The sequence below is a fragment of the Macaca nemestrina genome, chromosome 8 (assembly GCF_043159975.1).
Source record: "Macaca nemestrina isolate mMacNem1 chromosome 8, mMacNem.hap1, whole genome shotgun sequence".
NCBI lineage: Eukaryota > Metazoa > Chordata > Mammalia > Primates > Cercopithecidae > Macaca > Macaca nemestrina.
The window spans coordinates 47,377,097-47,399,817 of record NC_092132.1 but is presented as its reverse complement, the minus strand read 5'-3'; the positions used below and the strand labels follow the sequence as shown (position 1 = coordinate 47,399,817).

At 41.8% G+C, this 22,721-nt stretch overlaps 2 protein-coding genes and 1 non-coding gene across 5 annotated transcripts in view; 1 reads left to right on the top strand and 2 right to left on the bottom strand.

The window, feature by feature from the left end:
- Nucleotides 1–8,204, top strand: part of LOC105476092 (matrilin 2) — a 167,356-nt gene extending 159,152 nt beyond the window's left edge. For 2 of the 3 annotated variants that reach the window (XM_011731743.3, XM_011731741.3), the window contains 5 exons: nt 2,433–2,585; nt 4,236–4,307; nt 5,016–5,150; nt 5,532–5,630; nt 7,646–8,204. In XM_011731743.3, coding sequence (XP_011730045.2) covers nt 2,433–2,585; nt 4,236–4,307; nt 5,016–5,150; nt 5,532–5,630; nt 7,646–7,701 — 515 coding nt within the window. In that variant the 3' untranslated portion in view covers nt 7,702–8,204. The remainder of the gene's footprint in view (nt 1–2,432; nt 2,586–4,235; nt 4,308–5,015; nt 5,151–5,531; nt 5,631–7,645) is intronic. The other variant, XM_011731742.2, reaches the window with a different exon arrangement.
- Nucleotides 8,205–14,418: 6,214 nt separating this feature from the next.
- On the bottom strand, nt 14,419–18,428 carry LOC105476091 (ribosomal protein L30). The gene is made up of 5 exons (XM_071067965.1): nt 18,330–18,428; nt 18,169–18,221; nt 17,766–17,911; nt 15,621–15,751; nt 14,419–14,514 (listed from the first exon to the last, which is right to left on the bottom strand). The coding sequence occupies exons 2-5, from the start codon at nt 18,187–18,189 to the stop codon at nt 14,465–14,467; spliced, it is 348 nt and encodes a 115-aa protein (XP_070924066.1). The 5' UTR covers nt 18,190–18,221; nt 18,330–18,428; the 3' UTR covers nt 14,419–14,464.
- LOC112425642 (small nucleolar RNA SNORA72) lies at nt 15,045–15,176 on the bottom strand. The gene has a single exon (XR_003016761.2). It is a non-coding gene; the product is annotated as a small nucleolar RNA SNORA72 (small nucleolar RNA).
- Nucleotides 18,429–22,721: the final 4,293 nt, after the last annotated feature.

The window sequence follows — 22,721 nt, the reverse complement described above, 5'->3', positions numbered from 1 at the left end:
GCTGACCACAGGCGGGTATCCTCTCCCTCTGATTTACTAGCCAGTGTGTGATCTCCAATGTGAGAATCACCTAGAACATGCTATTCAACCACAGACATATATACAATAGTTCCAAAACACTGGTCTGGTTGCTCTAGAATCAACTGAAGAGCTTGTTAAATTGTTTCTGATGGGAACTTTTACTGATTATGTATATATATTCTTGTATTTTTTAACCAATACTTCAAGCGAACATTCTGAAAATGCAATAGCCTTAGGATGGATAATACTCTTGTGTTTGCAGGAGGCAAATTTAGCTTTTCAGAAAATCAGATGATGGAAGAGATTATGACTCTAAGCTCTTGTTGCTCAGTAAAGCCCAGCCTCTTCTCGGGTTTTGCTGACCTGAGGGTAACTTCAGTTGCACAGATGTGAAGCGTGCTTGAGGAGTATGACCCTTGGCTAAAGGAAACCCAGAAGCTAGGATGATTGGTAGAGACAGTTTATGGTGAAGTTTCTAGATTCCTTGACGGAGATAAGAAAAATTGAAGTAGTGAAGTAGTTTGTTTAAAAACTGCCTTTTTTTTTCTCTCTCTCTGGTTTTTTTTTTTTTTTTTTTGAGACGCTGTCTCGCTCTGTTGCCCAGGCTGGAGTACAGTGACGCAATCTCGGCTCACTGCAAACTCCGCCTCCCGGGTTCATGCCATTCTCCTGCCTCAGCCTCCCGAGTAGCTGGGACTACAGGCGCCCGCCACCATGCCCAGCTAACTTTTTGTATTTTTAGTAGAGACGGGGTATCACCGTGTTAGCCAGGATGGTCTCGATCTCCTGACCTTGTGATCCGCCCGCCTCAGCCCCACAAAGTGCTGGGATTACAGATGTGAGCCACTGCGCCCGGCCAAAAACTGTCTTCTTAAAGTACTTGTTGAGGACACACTGCTTTAGCAAGTCCTGTAAGAGGAAATAAGGTATGCACAGATCAAGGCCTCATCCAAGACTTTATGGACCCAGGGCCTAGATCAGGCCTGGCACATAGTAGATGTGTGACAACTACTTGCTGAGTGAATGAAGAAAGGAGTGAGAGTACTGGCAGTCCCATTGGTGAACTCCATTCCTCCTCACAGAAAGGCTGGTTCACATCGACATTCACTTGCTGTCTTTGTGAAGGAGGTCATTTTATTGATACTGCCTACCTTCCTCTTTTTCTAGCCCGAGAGTGGTAGCCACAAATTGTCCTGCCCTGAATCATCTGGGTAGATTGTAAAACTGGCTGTTCACGCTAGCCTAGATTGCTAGAGCTCATGTCAAACTCATAGGCCCCCTAGTCTGCATTCTTAAAAATAATTAGGGGAAGCATCTTGGTCTCCAGAGACAGTGGTTAGCACTTTCATCTCACTGAAACTAATCTACCTTACCCTTTGCTCCATTTAAATGTCTCTACATATCACCTAAAGATAGGTGGTAGGAGAAACTGATGTTTATTTGATTCTTGAATCAACAAGATTTATATGAGGTGACATCCTCTTATGAATTTAACTACTCTTATGTATAGCAAACAGAATCTTAAAATAGTAGTTATCCTTTTTAGGAAGTTATGCGTAACATCACTGGGCTCCCGGACAAATATGCTGAACTTGGTTATTGACCTTACACAGACTCAGAACAAGGCATCATAACTCTTGCCCCTTGTCTTGAGCCATTTTTAAGTACGTTTTTAAGAATCTAGTCTAATAAATTAGCTAGAATAAGTTATCAGTGCTGAAAAATGTTTGGACTCAAGCAGAACATATTCTTATTGTGTTTTACTTTCAAATGAAGAGTATATAGGGGAAGGGAGTCTAATGATCAGTGTAAGAAAAGCTTTTGAAGCAAACGCATATCCCTGTTGAAATTTAAGGCTGATCTTGGGTTTGTTCTTTTTCCTGACTTTAGGGGTTTCCAATGGTCTGCAGATTCTCCTTTTCAGCTTAGCACTTCCTCCCAAGGTTGTGTCGTCTTAAGAGAAGTGGGCAAAAAGCAGCTTCACTTGGCCTCAGGTCACTTACATTTGAGTAGAAACTAGGTTATTAGGTCATAAATTGACTTGATTCTTAGAATTCTTCCAGAAGAGATTCCCATTTAGCAAGCCATAAAATAGTGCTCACTTCTATGAATCCAGAAGGCTAATTCAGAGGGAAGTTGCAGATTCGTTAAACAGCCCAGCCCAGAGCTGAGGAACAGGTTAGTAGTTTAGCTCGCCAGCATCTCCCAGATGCCTCACTTCTCTCTTGGATCCCTCCCTTTTGTTCACAGGACAAAAATAAAAATGGTAGAAAAGTAAAAAGGAAGGTTGGCATGCACCTTTCAAATCACACCACTTAACATCTAACTGGCTTTGGGTGCAGTACACACAACTTCCAGACCCTGGGAACACAACTCTAACTACCTTCCTCTTAATTTTTCCTGCACCCTAGGTATCACTATGTATGCTGTTGGGGTAGGAAAAGCCATTGAGGAGGAACTACAAGAGATTGCCTCTGAGCCAACAGACAAGCATCTCTTCTATGCTGAAGACTTCAGCACAATGGATGAGATAAGTGAAAAACTCAAGAAAGGCATCTGTGAAGGTACTATAGCTTACGCAAAGACCTTCGCAGACAGGGCAGCATGAACTCTTTTTTTTTTTTTTTTTTTTTGAGATGGAGTCTCACTCTGTCACCCAAGCTGGCGTACAGTGGCACAATCTCAGCTCACCACAACCTCTGCCTCCTGGGTTCAAGTGATTCTCATGCTTCAGCCTCCCGAGAAGCTGGGATTACAGGCACCCACCACCACACCCAGCTAATTTTTGTATTTTTAGTAGAGATGAGGTTTCACCATGTTGGCCAGGCTGGTCTCGAACTCCTGACCTCAAGCGGTCCACCCACCACAACCTCCCAAAGTGCTGGGATTACGAGCGTGAGCCACCATGTCCGGCCCATACAAACCGTTTACTGATAAATTCTCAACCAAAAAAAGTGTCTCCTTCATGGGCAGGACCAGCAATGCCTAGAAACAGTACAAAAAGAAGGGCTGGGCACCATGGCTCCCGCCTGTAACCCAAGCATTTTTGGAGGCTGCGGTGGGAGGATTGCTTGAATCCAGGAGTTCAAGACCAGTTTGGGCAACAAAAGTAAAACCCTTTAGGAAACAAAGTCTCTGAAAAAAAATTTTTTTAAATTAGCTAGGCATGATGACACACACCTGTAGTCTCAGCTACTTGGGAGACTGAGGAGGGAGGATCGTTTGTGTCCTGGAGGTCATGGCTTCAGTGAGCCATGATTGCGCCACTGCACTCCAACCTGGGTGACAAAGCAAGACCCTGTCTCAAAAAAAAAAAAAAAAAAAAAAGAAAGATGGGGGGAACAGGGGAGGTGGGAAAGAAAAAAATAATAGCTACCATTGTTTGAGCCCTTGCTCTGCGCCAAGCAGTGTAATAAGTGTTTTGACATACCAGCATGCTTCATCCTCACAAACACCCTAGAGAAATGATCATTTAACTAAAAATCAATTATTATATAAATCAGGAGAGCTGAGGTGCAATTTCAGAACATACCTATAATTGAAGTGGAAAGGGACATAGTCCTTCCAAGCCCACTGTTAAAATTAATGCCTTTCTGCGTGGACTATTTGTTTACAGAATATTAGACTGCCCTTTAGACTTTAGATTTTTGTTATGCATGCTTTTCTCCAGTTTACTAAGTGTGCCAGGTATGCTTACGGATAGCAGTTCTGCCCATTTTTCCTTGTACTCATGTCCCCGGTTCAGCAGTTAGATCCTAGTCTAGGTGCTTTGTCTTACCCCTCTAGAGAAAGAACTCTTGAGATGAGGGGTAACAGGGAGGGAAGGCCTTTCAGATTTCTGTGAGTAGAGAATGTTTTGCCTCTTGATTGTTTCATTCAAGTTGAAATGCCTCAAGTGGAGCTGCTGCCAGTGCAACTAAAATCCCTCAACAACTTCACCTTTTTTTCTGCCCTACTTTCTAGACATGACCTTTTTGGGAGCATTCTTAAGTAAGATGTACTTAAGGGGTCCAAGCTTCTCTTACGAGAGAGAATTGCCCTAGAGTGGTCATAGGTATCAATTGCTTTTTTGAATCTTTGGTGTTACCAAACAAAACCAAAAGACCTTAGGTTATGGCAGGTAGGTAAGGAGGTGGTCTGGGACCAGCTTCCTGAAGAACACACACATGCCTGTGGACAACCGTCACTCCTTTTGGTCATCTTTTTCTGCTCAGCTCTAGAAGACTCCGATGGAAGACAGGACTCTCCAGCAGGGGAACTGCCAAAAAGGGTCCAACAGCCAACAGGTACAGTTTTTAAGGCAGTGTTTTTAGAAATGTTGGTGGGTGCTTCTACCATGGTTTCCCTCCAGATAAAAGTTGTAAAGAAGTGAATGTAAGTATGTTCAAATTATGATGATTAAGGCCTTTTTTCCCTCAAAAAGATAGTTAACTTTTACTCTTACATTAAGCCATATTTGGTAACTAGCATCGTTTCAGGTGACAGTGTTTTTGTTGTTGTTGTTGTTTTGAGACAGAGTTTCATTCTGTTGCCCAGGCTGGAGTGCAGTGGTACAATTTTGGCTCAATGCAACCTCCACCTCCTGGGCTCAAGTGATTCTCCTGCCCCAGCCTCCCGAGTAGCTGGGACTACAGGCGCCTGCCACCATGCCTGGCTAGTTTTGTATTTTTAGTAGAGACAGGGTTTACCATGTTGGCCAGGCTGGTCTTGAACTCCTGACCTCAAGTGATCCACCCACTTTGGCCTCCCAAAGTGCTGGGATTACAGGCATGAGCCACTGCGCCTGGCTGTTTTTGGTTTTTTGCTGTTTTTTTATTTGTTTTTTTAATAACGATGTTTACTCCACTGAAGGTAACAGTCTTTTTGCTTCAGTATGTCCCAAAGTAAAGCTCGGCACCAAGTGCTAGGAATACCAAGTACCTTACTCTGCTGATGGCTGTTTTATAACCAAAAGCGTTAAGCAGGTTTGATTGCAGTTTTCTTTCTCTTTACAGAATCTGAGCCAGTCACCATAAATATCCGAGACCTACTTTCCTGTTCTAATTTTGCAGTGCAACACAGATACCTGTTTGAAGAAGACAATCTTTTACGGTCTACACAAAAGCTTTCTCATTCAACAAAACCTTCAGGTAATTCCAAGTAAAATATTACTATAAGATAATTTCAGCCTTTCAGCTTGCCAACAACCTTAGCTTAGAAGGAAAGGAAAGAAGGAAGTAGGAAATGGTATAGAGGAAAAGAGAAGAAAGAACTTAAGTAAAATGAGAACTGAAACATAAACTAAAAGAAACTGGAGCAGTGTTCCTCACTAATCCACAGTAAGGGCCACTTCCAGTGTTGGAAGCATATACAGCGCTTTCCTGGTATTACTTTACTGGATCTGGCTGCATGGAAAAAGTGGAACATGTCTTTCATTATGGTTTCCTCCATATGCTGATTCATTCCTATTATTATGTGTCTGGGAAGTCTGGTGGATTCTAGAGGTGAACACTTTCCATCTGCTTTCTCAGGAAGCCCTTTGGAAGAAAAACACGATCAATGCAAATGTGAAAACCTTATAATGTTCCAGAACCTTGCAAACGAAGAAGTAAGAAAATTAACACAGCGCTATATCCTTTTCTTGTATTAGGCTTTTGTATGGAATGCAAAGAATATTATCAAAACTTCACACACACTCTATGTAGGTTTTATCAACTGAAGTCAATCCCGTGAAGTCACGAAGAACAGTGAATTCCAGGAAAGGCTTTTTGCTTTAAAAAGCAGCCTGACAGGTGTTTGAGAGCCAAGGGCAAGCCAAGCTTAGTAGCAACAGTCAAGCACTTAGTTGCCATCGGCCCTTCTAGGGGGCTTAGCAAGAAGGCCTGTCAGTCAGCATACAAAGTAAGGAAAAGAGACTGACCTAACTCCCTCTCTGCTAGGAGGGTATGTAGGACATGAATGAGGTCTGAAGTGCATCAAAGGTACAGCAAGTATAGGCAAACAGTGTTGTAGAATGAAGAGGTTTCAAACTCAGTCTAAACTCCAAACTTTTCCTTTAGCCCAAAGGAACACCACAGCCACATACGGATTCAGTGTGTGTAGTTTCTGGAGGACAGGGATTGTTTTTTTTTTTTCCTTGGCAGCAGAGATCTTCTCTTATCAGCACTCTAAAAAATGAAACATTCCACCAAGGGAACAGCAGGATCCAGTGATTCATTAAAACAATATTACAAATGAAAGGAATGCTTGGTGATAATAAAGAGGATTCAGTGCTTTTGCATATTGAACACCCTGCCAAATGCTCTAAACTTAAAATTACAGTAAGCGTACTAAAGCTGTCTGATATCTCAAGTGCATCAACTAGTCTACAGGGAAATGGCTTAATTCTGAACTATCTATCTCTGTGCCAATGGGCTTATGTAATAAGGAACAACAGCATAGAGCAATTCCATTTCTGAAAGTTGGAAATATGCTCCCTCAAGTAAAATGAAATAATCTTCCTGAGAGTGGTTAATATACATTGACGAATCTGGGCTCTCATTCTGCCCTCAAGTGGGCAGATAGAGGGTATTGAGGAGCTTACAGGGTAGACCAATACCTATTCTAATGCCCTTTTCCTCTCGCTTGCCTGTCCCACCCCAAAGTTCTACTCACAAGAGACTAAAGAAGGTATATTTTTACATAGGTCAGAATTCCTCAAAACTGTGGCCTTATGTGGCATCATGGTGAAAACTCCCTATCTCCCTCTGCTTCTGACTTCGTATCTTACTTTCCAAGGTTGAATTCTTTCATTGTCTTCTCTTCACCACATTCTCAATATTATCAATTCTGGCTCCTAGCAGTGTGCTATGGCAAACTAATTTACAAGCATTAAGAGTGGAAGTGGAATTACAATTAAAAAAAAAAAAAAAAGACTGCAGCTGGGTGCTGTGGCTCACACCTGTAATCCTAGCACTCTGGGAGGCCAAGGTGGCCTTGCTTGAGCTCAGGAGTTCGAGATCAGCCTGGGCAACATGGGGAGGCCTTGTCTCTAAAAATTAATAAATAAAATAAATAAGGCTGGGCGCAGTGGCTCACGCCTGTAATCCCAGCACTTTGGGAGGCCGAGGCAGGCAGATTACCTGAGGTGAGGAGTTCGAGACTAGCCTGGCCAATGTGGAGAAACCCTGTCTCTACTAAAAATACAACAAAATTAGCCAGGCGTGGTGGCGCATGCCTGTAATCCCAGCTACTCGGGAGGCTGAGGCAGGAGAATCACTTGAATCCTGGAGGTGGAGGTTGCAGTGAGCCAAGATCGCACCATTGCACTCCAGCCTGGGCAACAAGAGTGAAACTCTGTCTCAAAAAAAGAGAAGGAAAAAAAACCAAAAATAAATAAAATTAAAATTAAAAAGACAAATTCACACTGAGCTGTCTGGCTTTGATGATGTTTTTAAAAAAAACGCAAAATATTTGTCTTAACAGAAATGTTAAATGCATTCTATAAATTTACAAGTCAGGGTTTTAAAATACTCGACAGAAATGGGGGAAAAAAACCCAAAACCTTTTCTATTTCAGAAGCCAAAATTTTACATGGATAAATCAAGTTATATTTAAATGCAAATAAAAATAGACAATTCTTCATCTTCCTTAATTTGAGATTTACTAGAAGAAATGACACAGAGAATGGAAGCCCTGGAAAATCGCCTGAGATACAGATGAAGATTAGAAATCGCGACACGTTTGTAGTCATTGTATCAAGGATTACAATGAAAGCAGTGCAGAGCCCCAAAGCGCAGGCTATTGTTAAATCAATAATGTTGTTAAGTAAAACAATCAGTACTGAGAAAGCTGGTTTGCCATAGAACAAAGACAAGAAGTAGACACTAACTTGTATAAATTTATCTAGGAAAAAAATCCTTCAGAATTCTAAGATGAATTTACCAGGTGAGAATGAATAAGCTATGCAAGGCATTTTGTAATATACTGTGGACACAACTTGCTTCTGCCTCGTCCTGCCTTAGTGTTGCAATCTCATTTGACTATACGATAAAGTTTGCACAGTCTTACTTCTGTAGAACACTGGCCATAGGAAATGCTGTTTTTTTGTATTGGACTTTACCTTGATATATGTATATGGATGTATGCATAAAATCATACGACATGTACTTGTGGAACAAGTTGGATTTTTTATACAATATTAAAATTCACTTCAGAGAATGGTATTCAGTGCAAAATTCTTAGTTTAACTTTAAATGGAAGATATCTATATATGAGAAATGGCCAATATGCCTATGAAAAAAATGCTGAATCTCATTAGTAATCAGGAAAATGCAGGTTAAAACAATACCATTTTTCACCCATCGGCTTAGCAAAAATGAGGATTTTTTTAAACAAGTGTTGGTAAGGATGTGGAAATGTGAGGCTCTTCTAAGAATGTAAATGGAGCCGGGCACGGTGGCTCAAGCCTGTAATCCCAGCACTTTGGGAGGCCGAGACGGGCGGATCACGAGGTCAGGAGATCGAGACCATCCTGGCTAACCCGATGAAACCCCGTCTCTACTAAAAAATACAAAAAACTAGCCGAGCAAGGTGGTGGGTGCCTGTAGTCCCAGCTACTCGGGAGGCTGAGGCAGGAGAATGGCGTAAACCCAGGAGGCAGAGCTTGCAGTGAGCTGAGATCCAGCCACTGCACTCCAGCCTGGGTGACAGAGTGAGACTCCATCTCAAAAAAAAAAAAAAAAAAAAAAGAATGTAAATGGCATTCTTTGTAGAGTAAGTCTATTGACATCTCATAAAACTGAAAATACACACAACCCTGTAAATCTAGCAACTGCACTCAGTTATCTAACTAGATGATTTCAGCACATACATACAAAGAGACCTGTATAAGAATGTCACTAGACTCTGTAAAAGCAAAAAACAAGGAACAACTTAAACATCATCAGAAGGGAAACTGATAAACTCTGGTGTAATCCATACCACAGAAATACACCACCACATGTACAAGAATGTGCTACATCTACACAAATGCATGGTCAAACTCAAAACAAAAATGACTTTTAAAAGAATGACAAAATGTTTAGCACACCATTCCTGAAAATTAAAAAAAACCAAAAATGTCACTAGTTGTTCAAAGACATGTAAATATGTATATGTAAGTATAGGAAATGTTCTAAAAGGATATACCTAAATTGAGAAAATAGAGAAGTGAGAATAGGGCCAAAGACTTCAACTTTATCAACTCAAGAAGGAACTTATAGCAAGAAACACCCTAAGTGGGAGCTTCAATAAGAAACGAAGATAGCCAAAATGACATCCTTTCCATGGAAGTCACTGTATTTTAGAGTCCAAATGATGCTTTACAAACAAGACATGTTGAATAAGCTTATGTTTACGTATTTAAAGACAAGTATTTCCATTAGAATGTCCTCTTAAGGGACAGTGCAGGAGAATTGGAAGACCATCTCCTAGGCCTCGACTTTATTTGAAAATCATGATTCTTTCTGGGTATAGAAGTTTTGATTCAAAGTATTAAACCTTTAGTTTATATTACATTTGAGTAATCCATTTGACCCTGAAAACACAAGTTTTCATTAGGAAGTAATACTAGTTTGGGTTGACATTACTTTTGAGGTAGTCATGCATCACTTAATGATGGGATACGACCTGAGAAATGTCATGTTAGGTCATTTCATCATTGTGTGAACATCAGAGTGCACTTAGAAAAACCTAGATGGGGCCGGGCACGGTGGCTCACACCTGTAATCCCAGCACTTTGGGAGACTGAGGCGGGTGGATCACGAGGTCAAGAGATTGAGACCATCCTGGCTAACACAGTGAAACTCTGTTTCTACCAAAAATACAAAAAGTTAGCTGGGCGTGATGGCAGGTGCCTGTAGTCCCAGTTACTCAGGAGGCTGAGCTTGCAGTGAGCCGAGATCGGGCCACTGCACTCCAGCTTGTGGGACACAGCAAGACTCCGTGTCAAAAAAAAAAAAAAAAACCAAACAAACAAAAGAAAAACCTAGATGGGTATCCCACTACACACCTAGGCTATGTTATATACCCTATTGCCCCTAGACTACAAACCTGTACATCATGTTACTGAATACGGTAGGCAACTGTAAAACAATGGTGTTTTATCTAAACACAGAAAAGGAACTTTTCAGCCTTATTATAATCTTATGGGATCACTGTTGTATATGCCGTCCATCACTGGTGCATGACTGTTGTGTATGCAGTCATTATGGTGGTGCATGACTATCAGTTCTGGCATTGCTGCCAAGGTGGCTCAATTCTACTTTACTCTCTGTTGTGTTCAGGCTCCACCTAGTGGCTCAAAAGACTGCCTCCTCCTTTTCAGCAATTAAATACCTTTGAACCTAACATTTTCTCTCTCTGCCATGAGAATTTTTTTTTTTTTTTTTAAGCTATTAAACACATTTCTCCTGGGGGAAGAAAAACCTCATGGCAAAAAAAAAAGGAAAAAAAAAAAGCCTCCAACCAATGCATTAAAATCTACAGATTAATACAAGATATTTAACTTGAAGATTGTCTAAAATGTTATTTCTCAATTTTCCTTGTTTCTGCCACTTGTACATCTCAGTGTAAGGGTTCTGCATTCCATTTTCATCACTTATTGGATTTAATCTGCAAAATAAGGCTAATAATAATATTGAGTGGTCAGAGGACTAAATGAGTTAACATACACACTATTTTGTAAGGTACTTAAAACTTTTATTATTTATTTTTTGAGATGGAGTCTCGCTCTTTCACCTAGGCTACAGTGCAGTGGCGTGACCTTGGCTCACTGCAACCTCCACCTCCTGGGTTCAAGCAGTTCTCCTGCCTCAGCCTCCCAGTAGCTGGGATTACAGGCACCCGCCACCACACCTGGCTAACTTTTGTATTTTTAGTAGAGGCGGGGCTTCGCCATGTGGCCAGGCTGGTCTTGAACTCCTGACCTCAGGTGATCAGTCAGCCTCAGTCTCCCAAAGGGCTGGGATTACAGGCATGAGCCAACATACCCGACCACATTATTTATTTTTAGAGACAGGGTCTTGCTCTGTCACCCAGGCTAGAGTGAAGTGGCACCATGATAGCTCACTGTAACCTCAACCTCTTGGGCTCAAGCAATCCTCCTGCCTCAGGCACCTGAGTAGCTGACACCACAGGCCTGTGCCACCAAAATGGGCTGTTTTTAACTTTTTTATAGAGAACGGATCTCATTACATTGCCCAGGCTGGTCTCCAACTCCTGGCCTTAAGTGATCCTCCTGCCTCAGCCTCCCTAAGTCCTGACATTACAGGCGTAAGCCACAGTGCTGGGCCCTAAAACATTTTAAATGTTCAGTATTAACTGTTATATTTTTACTCTTTAGCAGCCAAGAGTATTGGACACAAAGATGGTGCTAGAGCTAAGTATATGTTGAGTGAATGCGAGGACAGAATAAATGCTGACCTGAGGAAAGTAATCTGGCAGATTCCCACCCCTAAACCATCTTTTGAAGCAAACAGGCAGTAGTAAATTAAATAATGGTAAATGCATAAGAAATTTAAGAACTACTATTAACAAACTTCTGAACTAGAAGGGCACAAGTGTATCAATAAGAGAATTAAGTAAATGTTTAAGCCCTAGTAGTCATTATCCACTCTAATTTTTGATAAGTGACACAAAGTTGAATACCTTGAGTCCCTGTCCTGCAGAATCTTAGTTAGAGAGAGGTAATCAATGCCATGAAAAAAGGTTCTAAGGTAACTCAGAAGCACCTGTTTTAGACTGGGTGCTAGGCTGACCCTCAGAACAAGCACAGGTCGGCTCAGAAAAGGGAGGAATGGGGGAAGGAAACCAGATTCCACTGCAGGTGAAGGGAGTAGCAAGTCTAAGTAGTAGTTGGTAGGTGGAAGACAGGGGATGGAAAACTTTTCCATGACACAGATGATTATCTTCCAGACAACCCAACTATTAATAGTTGTATTCATAATCAGCCTAAAATTTGGTTTCTTCTCTACATTCCTTTTGCTCCTGCCACCATCCCATACCAACTGCAATTCTTAACACATTCTACAATATCCAACCTCTTCTTTCAGATTTCTATTTCCATATCTAAGAGTTCAGCAGAGGTATGGAGTAAATCCAATTGGCTGGAATTTCCTACAATCCTCTGAATATTAGAGCTACCCAGACACACTGCTTTCATTATAATCAGAAAAGAAAATTGAAATGTCACCTTATACTTTCCCAGATCTTCCTGGTGTCACTTTCTCTCTTACAGCAGTTTTAAGAGCACTTAATCAAAGGTAACATAGGCCAGAATAAGTGAGGAATGTTTCCTATCTACTAGCTTTAAACTTCTTGTCTCTCTAAACTTTCTTGCTGAAAGAAAGAATAGTTGTGACTGCACAAAAAAACGTGTAATGAAAAGGCAAAAACCAAATGATCTTATAGCATATCATTAATAGAAGGCCCTAGAAATCATAAATTTTCTAAAAAACCATCATTCCAAAATGCCTGCAGTCAGAAAACCACAACAGAAACCACGCAAAGAAAGGGTACACCAACATTCTGCAATATTGTAGTCTTCAGGTCACCACCCTTTGAGAAATTATATTCGAGCTAGTCAACCTGAAGGAAAAACTAACCCAAATAGTGTGAAAAGTCAACTTATGGGAAAAACTGACCAAGTAGATATAAAGCACACAAACTGCCTTAACCACGAGACTGAAACATTTTGAACTATGAAAACACACTATTAGAGACCAGTAGTCAGACCAAGCAATTCTTATCAAAGATTCAAATATTTTATATCACTTTCGCCACACTGGTCTCTGGATATGTAAACATGAACACCTTAGAACACTTAAAATCGTTCATATATTCAGTGACTCTTAACCAGGAGAGAAGCTGGTTTAAAAATGTGGTGACATTTGGGGGTGATTACAATGACATGGAAGGAAAACCAAGAATGAAAAATACCTGCAGTATCCACAGCCCTCCACGACAAAGAATTGTCCCATTACACAATGTCAGTAGTGCTCCCAAATTGAGAAATACTGAGTAAACTGGTAAAACTACTAAAAACCAGACTCTCCAAAGTATTAATATATCCACAACCTCAGATTAACTTCGGACACAAACTAAAATCATGAGCTATTCCCTTGAAAAAAAACAAACTCCTAACCCCCACCTATCAAATTGGGAACATGACCCACCCAGGGCTGTTATATAGCTATTAAGAGCTGGGGTCCTCTGACTCCAAGTGCAGTAAATGCTTGATTGTCTGCATACTATTTAGAAGGCATCCTCATTTACTGTCTCACTCATCTACCATCAAAAACTGCCTGAAAGAGGGGAGGGAGAAAAGAAGGAGCAAGGAGATTGAGTCTAAAATCCAAAAGACATTGTCTTTTCTGACACTTCTGTGGCCTCCCTCCCTCAAAGCCCAGCTGACGACATAGGGCATACGTTACTAGCACCATTCAACTCTGTAAATTAACATCTAACTAAATCATTATTTCCCCTCAAATTAATTCCTTTGAATGTTCCAAAGGATATTAACGTATGAAGGACTCCCTGGGACATACTCTTGGGGGATGCAGTATAGTTTCCAAAAATGTGAATACTTAACGTACTTCACAGTGTATCTTTTAGGAGTATATGATTTAAAACATACTTGGGCAAACATGGACTTAACTACTGATTATCTGGGATTACTCAGAAATTGTCCAAGTGCACCAACTACTTACCTTAGGAAAGATTATTCATTAAAGTAAAACTTTTCTTGACCTATGACAGCATTTTGGATGGAGAAACATTTCAGTTAATCTTTTTTAGCTACTCAGATTTGGTAAATTGCAATTCTGGCTAAATTCTGGGCATTTAACCTTGTTGCCTCCTAAACACACTCAAATATAAAATGCAAACAACGTCCTGAGAATGGTATTACAAAACTTGAGCATCTTAAAACTCTAGTACTAGAAAGGAACCCAGTGCCCTCCCTTTACAAAAACTGGGCTGGGATCGGTGGCTCATGCCTGTAATCCCAGCACTTTGGGAGGCCAAGGTGGGGGGATCATGAGGTCAGGAGACCGTGACCATCCTGGCCAACATGGTGAAACTCAGTCTCTACTAAAAAAAAAAACAAAAAAAAAAAACAACCCCGGTGTGGTGTGCACCTGTAGTCCCGCTACTCAGGAGGCTGAAGCAGGAGAATCACTTGAACCTGGGAAGCAGAGGCTGCAGTGAGCCAAGATTGCACCACTGCCTCCAAAAAGAAACAAACAGCAACAACAGCAACAAAAAAAACCCTGGAAAACAGAAATCAGGATGTGTAACTACTGAAAAGTCTTGCCACCACATCTGCCTCATCCTCTCTAATCCAACCTTCAGGAAATTGTATTGAAACAAAAATAGAGAAAAATACTGAAATAGATACAATGTTTTTAAAACAATTAAATTTTATTAAAGGAAAATTTTGCATGGTTTACTTTTCACCAGTCTGTTCTGGCATGCTTCTAATGATGTCAGAGTCACCTAAAAAATAAAAATATAGTAATTTTACAATTTATTTAATAGCAACTGGTACCATAAAATTTCTCTACCTTTGGTTATCCCTTCTGTAGACAATGGTCTGCAAATTAGCACTGTTTTTTTTTTTTTTTTTTTTTGAGACAGTCTAGCTCTGTAGCCCAGGCTGGAGTGCAGTGGCGCGATCTCGACCTTGGCTCACTGCAAACTCCGCCTCCCGGGTTCACACCATTCTCCTGCCTCAGCCTCCTGAGTAGCTGGGACCAAAGGCGCCTGTCACTGCGCCCGGCTAATTTTTTGTATTTTTAGTAGAGACGGGGTTTCACCGTGGTCTCTATCTCCTGACCTCGTGATCCGCCCACCTCGGCCTCCCAAAGTGCTGGGATTACAAGCGTGAGCCACCGCGCCCGGCCAGCATTGATTTTTTGCAAAAGTTATCACATTACCTGTACTGTCATTTTTCTTAAGGTTAATCAAAGATAACCCAGAATCAGAGCCATTATATGATCACACAAAACGATCATATAATAAAATTGGTTTATCACCAGCATTTATAAAACCAGACCTAGGGAAAGAACTAGGTCTGGGGACACACGCATGGTCTTAATATAGCGAATGTTTAGCCTGTCCTGACTATTACAAAATCAGAACAGCGAGAATATTCGCAGTATTCTATGAATCAAAGATTCACAATTGGAAAACAAAATGATGTAGATTTTTTGGCACTTTTTTTTTCCTCAAGCTAATTTTACATGTCTATTCTCTGGAAGCAAGAATTACTTTCTTCTGTTTTGCCAGATTATTCTCCCCTTATAATTTCACCTTTTACCAAATCTCTAAGTCATTATCGCACAGGTACTTTATCAAATGAAATTTATTATCTGACAGTAAAAATTTTAATTTATAATAAAGCCAATTATAATGTGTTGACATTCATAACCAATTCGCTACAAAAGACAACTACAGGATTTGCCTTGCTATATCCATATTCTATCTGAATTTAGGAACCAAAGACATTTGCGTAGTAAGAAATACTTGTCCAGACATTACATTAGAAAGGCAAAAAAAAAAAAAAAAAAAAAAAAAAAGACTTTATGATTTAAAAAGCATACCTGGATCAATGATAGCCAGTGTGCACACTCTGTAGTATTTTCCGCATGCTGTGCCCAGTTCAATATTATTTCCACTGTAGTGATGGACACCAGTTTTAGCCAACATTGCATAGTACTCTATTTCAGATTTCCTTTGGGAACCAAAAAAAGGCAAATAAATAAATGCAATACCAAGTGACTGACAGACTAAATGTTACTACTTCTTTTACTAGTGTTAATGTTCTTAAGGCCTTCAAAAAGTAACAAAATCACATACTACCCTTAAAAACATCATATTCATTATCCATCCTTTGCAAGTGAAGGGGCAACCAGCAAATATCTACTCAACCCCTACCATGTTTAAGACAGTATTAATACTCACAGAAGACGGTAGGATGCAAATAAACAAAAGCAAAGCATTATTTGTGCAGTGGCACGATCTTGGCTCACTGCAGCTTCCACCTCCCGGGTTCAAGTGATTCTCCTGCCTTAGCCTCTCAAGTAGCTGGGATCACAGGCATGTACCACCACACCCAGCTAATTTTTTATATTTTTGGTAGAGATGGGGTTTCACCATGCTGGCTAGGCTGGTCTCGAACTCCTGACTTCAAGGGATTCGCCCGCCTCGGCCTCCCAAAGTGCTGGAATTACAGGCATAAGCCACTGCACGCAGCCCTATTTTTTTTTTTAATCTAATGAAACTGAGCCACAGAATAGTAAGTGGAGGATCCAGAATCCAAACCTTTAAAAAATAAGCCATTTCTATCACTATCCCCCATTGCCCAGAATTCTAGACAGGGAGTGACACCATTTTAAAGTTAAAATTTCTGGCCTCATGCGTGTAATCCCAGTACTTTGGGAGGCCGGATCATTTTGAAGTCAGGAATTCCAGATCAACCTGGCCAACATGGTGAAACCCTGTCTCTACTAAAAATACAAAATTTCAGCGTCAATTTAGTAGACACTAATGGTTTTAGGAATCGGAAAGGAGTCCTATACTATCTTGCCACTCAATTAGGTAGATCCACACACCAGCAATAGTGCTACAATGTACTAGTTTAAAAAGAACCTCAAGCTGGTAGCTCACGCCTGTAATCTCATCAGTTTGACAGGCTGAGGTGGGTGGATCACCTAAGGTCACGAGTTCGAGACCAGCCTGGCCAACATGGCGAAACCCCATCTCTACTAAAAATACAAAAATTAGCCAGGCATGGTGGCGGGTGCCTGTAATCGCAGCTACTCAGGAGGCTGAGGCAGGAGAATTGCTTGAACCTGGGAGGCGGAAGTTGCAGTGAGCTTAGATTGTGCCACTGCACTCCAGTCTGGGTGACAAGAGCGAAACTCTGGCTCAAAAAAAAAAAAAGCACCTCGGGCCCCATCCCAAATCCAATGAAATCATAACTTGCATTTTAACATTACCCATGTGACTCCTTTGCACAGTGATGTTTCAGAAGCACTACTACAGAAGACAGGCTTTAAAGTTTCAAAGAATGGTTAGGGAAAAGCCCAACCCATGGGACAAGACAGAAAGGGCCCTCCAGGCTTTGACAATAACTAGACACCCTATATAAAACGCTGTAAGCAGCTTATGCATTACCACAGAAAATTTGGTCACATGGTTTATATTCTGCAAGGTCCAAGTTTCTTTAGCTTATTTACAACACCCCCTAAGTTCAATTTCAGGAACAGTGAGTCAAGCATAAACCTTGACTCAGAACTGATTTAGTGGGCTAAACTAGGTGATTCTATGATAGCCTGCAACGCCATGGCCCAGCCTCAACTTTTCTTACCTAGTTTTTTGACAATAAAACAGGTTCACACAATGAAGCATTAGACACCTCAAAGCTAAAAGAACCAAAAAAGCAGGACACAAAATACATGGAAAAAACAAATAATGTGTCTGTGCTTCCATCAAACCCCAATGTCCTGTTTTCACTCCTCCTGCCACACACACGTTTCTCCCCCAGAAATAAGCTCACAGAAGGGGAGCACATGATTTGGGGGTGGGTGGGGGAGACGGCAACGAAGGGCCAAACACCACAATCGCTACCATAATTATCCTGCAAGTGTTCGAGTTCATGGTACTCAGATTACAAGTTTACTCTCCTGTATATTCGTTCACGATGAATTCGCTGTAGGCGACGCTCGTTCAGGTTCTTCGATTACCTCAAAGCTGGGCAGTTGTTAGCGAGAATGACCAATTTCGCTTTGCCTTGTCTGATCATCTTCAGAGTCTGCTTGTACCCCAGGACGTACTTCCCACTTTTCATAACGAGTTGGAGCCTAGAGTTGATCGACTCCAGCGACTTTTTCTACAAAGCAAACATTAAACACGGACCTAAGGGCCTCGTCTGCAACCACTTCAAAACTGGACCCAGCTTTTTGAAGCCAAGCCTCTTAACTCCCGAAGTCGAGGACCCCAAGTCATTGAGAGGGCCACTGGGATTCCCTCTGGGGCCCTCCAAATGCCAGCAGACATGCTGTCACCCCAGTGGGCTCACATCTGCCCGCCCCGGCCGAGACATCTCTCCACGTGAATCGGCTTCCGGGCCTGGCCCGCCTCACTCACCGTCTTCTTTGCGGCCACCATCTTCCTGCCTCAGGTGCGGGACGGCCCCCAAGCTAGAAGAGACAGAGGACAGGACAGGAAGTTTAGGATCCGGAGTTCCAAATGGCAACCCGCAAAGCTCCCCGCGCTGCCTAAACCTTGGTCAGCAGGAGCCCACTCACCAAAAGCAGCCACTAAGATGGCCGGGGAGCGAGAAAGGAAGGAGTTCCCACAATGCAAAGCTCTTCACGGCAGAGCCGGAATTGCAGGACCGGAAGCGGAAACAGATCGCAAGCAGAAGGGGCGGAACAAAAAGCGGAGGGCCGCTGCGGGTTGCTATTGGTACCGCTAGCTAGAATGGCTGCGGGAGCAGTACGCGGCGTCTCATACCTTTAATCCCAGCACTTCAGGAGGTCGAGGCGGGAGGATCTGTTGGGTCCAGCTCAAGGCCAGCCTGGGCAACATAGTGAGACCACCCCCGTCTCTACAAAAAATAAATAAATAAATTAGCCGGGCGTGGTGGCGCGCTCCTGTAGTCCAGTTACTCCTAGCTCCGCCGGAGGCTGAGGCGGGAGGATCGCTTGAGCTCTGTAGGTCGAGGCTGCAGTGGCCGTGATCGCGCCACTGCACTCGGCCTGGGCGACAGAGTGAGACTCTGTCTCAAAGAAGGGAAAAAAAGAATGGCGGCGGGGGTGTTCGCTTTCCTTCTTTGCGGGCCTTTAAGCTTCTCGGCGTTGTGTTGCTGTTGGGCTTGGAGCTGCGATCTAACGAATCGAGGAGCTTAGAACCCGGAGGGAGTTGGAAAAGCAGACTGAAGGTGAGGTGGGAGGGTCGATGAGAAGAGGCTGCGGCGGCTGCGACCACGGTCTTAATGCGACTGAATTCACCTTTTCCCTGAGGCGCGGCTCTTGGAGAGCCTTGTGGATGACTCCGCTGCGCCGCAGCCCCCGCATTTACTCTCCGCTTGGTAGAAGCAGCAGTGTCCTCACCCCTGCGGTCACGCAAGTTACCTGTCCCCTTCCCCTGGAGAGCTGTGGCGCCCTGCGCGAGTTTCCCAAAATTCGCCTTTTGTGTCTGTGTTAGCGTGAACTTGTGAGCCGAGTTTGCACTGAGAGCGCGAAAAACAGGTCTAATTTTTAAAAAGTATTTCTGCTGTTAACGCTGGATCTTGGTATAAATGTCCAGAGACAGACCACTGAAAATATTAGGCGCTGAAAATCCCCACCTAATCAATCAGACCAGTGGGTAAGCTACGTGAGGGAAACCTCTTCCCCTCCTTAATTAAGCCTCACCAAAAAACGCGTGCTGTACCAGGAATCATTTACATATATGTATTTAATACTCACAAAATTTCCATGAGATAGTAACCCTTTTATTGTCCATTTTACATATCTAGGGCTGTTGTCAGAGCTAGGACCAGAGCCCAGGTAACTTAGGTCTCTTCACAAAGTTGATTCAGGCCGGATGCGGTGGCTCACACTTGTAATCTCAACACGTTAGAAGTCCGAGGTGAGCGGATCACCTGTCAGGAGTTCGAGACAGTCTGGCCAACATGGTGAAACCCCTTCGCTACTAAAAATAAAAAAAAAATAGCCAGGTGTGGTGGCTCGTGCCTGCAATCGCAACTACCTCGGGAGGTTGAAGCAGGAGAATCGCTTGAACCTGGGAGGCAAAGGTAGCAGTAAGCTGAGATCGGGCCACTGCATTCAACTGCCTGGGTGACGAAGCGAGACTCCGTCTCAAAAAAAAGTAAAAAGGCCGGGCGGGGTGGCTCACGCCTGTAATCCCAGCACTTTGGGAGGCCGAGGCGAGCGGATCACAAGGTCAAAAGATCGAGACCATCTTGGCCAACATGGTGAAACCCTTTCTCTACTAAAAATACAAAAATTAGCTGGGCTTGGTGGCGCGTGCCTGTAGTCCCAGCTACTTGGGAGGCTGAGGCTGGAGAATCACTTGAACCCAGGAGGTGGAGGGTGCAGTGAGCAGAGATCAGCAAAGATCATTCCAGCCTGGTGACAGAGTGAGACTCCATCTCAAAAAATAGTAATAATAATAATAAATAAAATAAAAATAACGTTGATTCAAGTGTGTGCCCCTCTTTGCTGAGAAATTAACCAAGTTGAATTAGATTATCATAGTACTTGCTTTAATATTTAGTCATAAATTACTTAATACTGCAAATCCAGATAATTGTCTTCCTCTATTACCCTAGTTCTATAAACAAACTCTTTTTGTTTTTTACTAATTTTAGAACTAACAGATAACTAGTTCTCTGACTTAAAGAAACTGAGACCTGGAGAAGTTGTGGTGCTGCTACCTGATAGAGTAAAAGTTGAAACATCAGTCCCCCTTTTAATCCTGTGTTCTTTTTTTTTTTTCCTGGTCCACGTTTCATTTGCGGTTGTCATCCTATTATAAAAAACTGAATCCTCAAGAGCATTTTCCATTGCAATTCACTCCAAGTACCATTTGGAAATGTTTACAGTCTGCCACTGACATTAGACATTCAGATATGAATCTTTTTTTTCCATTATCGTCAAACATTTTTCTTGATATGCAGAGAACTACACCCTACCTTCAGTAGGCTAATAGTCATGTTGAGAAGGCAAGACCTATAAAGACAATTAGTACAACTCTAACTGCCATGTGAAGTTGTCGTTACAGATGTTACGTGTTTATTCCACAAACAGTACCGTGTGCCATCAGCTGTGTTGAGCCTGTGGTCATAAAAGATTCCTTCAGAAACCTTGCTGTCTATTGTCTGAAGGAAGGTATAAGCAAATAGCATAATGTGTTTATTTAACAAATAGATATGATGAATTCTTCCTCACTCCAGGAAATAAGAATATACAAAGACATGGTGACTGTTCTTAAAGAGCCTACTATCTAGCTAGGCCTTAAAGGACAGTAATATAGGAATAATTAATTTTGTATAGACTTTCTTGTACTTTTCACAAACCTTAACTCATGGTTACAATAACCTCATAGACATTATTATCCTTACGTTACAAGGGCTAAGATTAGAGAGAAAAGTTGTTAAATAATTTAGTAAAGGTTAGACAGGTCAGAGCTGAGATTTGAAGTCAAGCACTTTGCAGGATTAACTGAAATCAAGGAGGGGATGCATTCTAGTCAGAGAAGAGCAGAAGCAAAGCTAAAAGGTGCTCGCTTCAGCAGCATGTATACTAAAAATTAGAACGATGCAGAGAAGTTAGTATGACCCCTGTACAGCAATGACACACAAATTCGTGGGGAAAAAAAAAAAAAAAGCTAAAAGGAGACAAGAGTGGTTAGAACAGTTTGGCTGGAATATAGCATTCATGAGAAGGAAAGAGAAAAAAAGAATACAAAAGAAAAGTGGAATGTTAAAGCTTTAAATGTTACAGTTGTAAGTTTGCTTTAGAGTGGAATTATAAGAAATCATTTTACACTCAAATTTTACTGCCTTTTCTAACCTTTTCCCAGAAATTTATTTAAATCCCTGGAAATTCCTTGTCCATTACTGAATCGCCTTTGGGAGAATGAATTCTGAATGGAAGAGGCGTGTTGATCAGTGATGCCATTGGGACCTGAAAACAGTGAAGGCTCTAAAATTAAATAGCCACCAGGAAAATTAAAGTTAGATATAAAATATTAAATTATTTCTAGAGATGGGATCTCACTATGTTGCCCAGGCTGGTTTTGAACTCCTGGCCCCAAGTGAACCTCCTGCTTCAACCTCCTAAAGTACTTGGTTATAGGTGTGAGCTGCTGTGCCAAAGTTTTTATTTATTAATTTAGGAGAGAGGAGATGGAAGGAGAGCAGAGAAAAGAGCACAAAGCTTTTTTTTTTTTTTTTTTTTCTTGAAGGACAGATTGACAGTGTGTCAAAACAGAATGAACATTACCTATATAAGCATTTCGTGTGAAGATATACAAGATGACAGTGGCTTCCTCAGGAAAATGGGATTGGAGGTTGGAAGGAGGTAGAGAAGTACTTTTTATTAAAATTCCCTTCTGTGCTATTTGAGTCTTTTGGCCCAGTGATTCAACTTTTAGGAATTTATCCTGCAGAAGCAGTCACAGAGTTGCTTGAAGACATGGGAACAAGAGTATTTATTTCAGCTTTATTTATTTGTTTTTTGAGACCGAATCTCCCTCTGTTGCCCAGGCTGGAGTGCTGTGGCGTGATCTCGGCTCACTGCAACCTCCACTTCCCGGGTTCAAGCAATTCTCCTGCCCAGCTAATTTTTGTATTTTTAGTAGAAACACGGTTTCGCCATGTTGGCCAAGCTGGTCTTGAACTCCTGGGCCCAAGCAATCCACCTGCCTCGGCCTCCCAAACTGCTAGGATTACAGGCATGAGCCACCATGCCTGAGCAGCATTATTTATAACAGCAAAAAATTAGAAACATCAAATGCTCATCATTCTTAAACAATATACAGTCATGCACTGCATAACGTTTTGGTCAATCATGGACCACATACACAACAGTGGTCCCATAAGATTATAATACATTCTTTTTACTGTATGTCTTCTGTGTTTAGATACACAAATGCCACTGTGTTACTGTTGCCTACAGGTACAGTAGCAC

Bases quoted from the DNA above. Each gene is read 5' to 3' on its own strand.
- LOC105476091 (XM_071067965.1), bottom strand. From the start codon at position 18,189: ATGGTGGCCGCAAAGAAGACG. The intron at 15,752-17,765 runs GTAATCGAAGAA...TGGTTCCCAAAG, and splicing joins AACAACTGCCCAGCTTTGAG to GAAATCTGAAATAGAGTACT. The intron at 14,515-15,620 runs GTATGCTTTTTA...TTTATTTTTTAG, and splicing joins ACTGGCTATCATTGATCCAG to GTGACTCTGACATCATTAGA.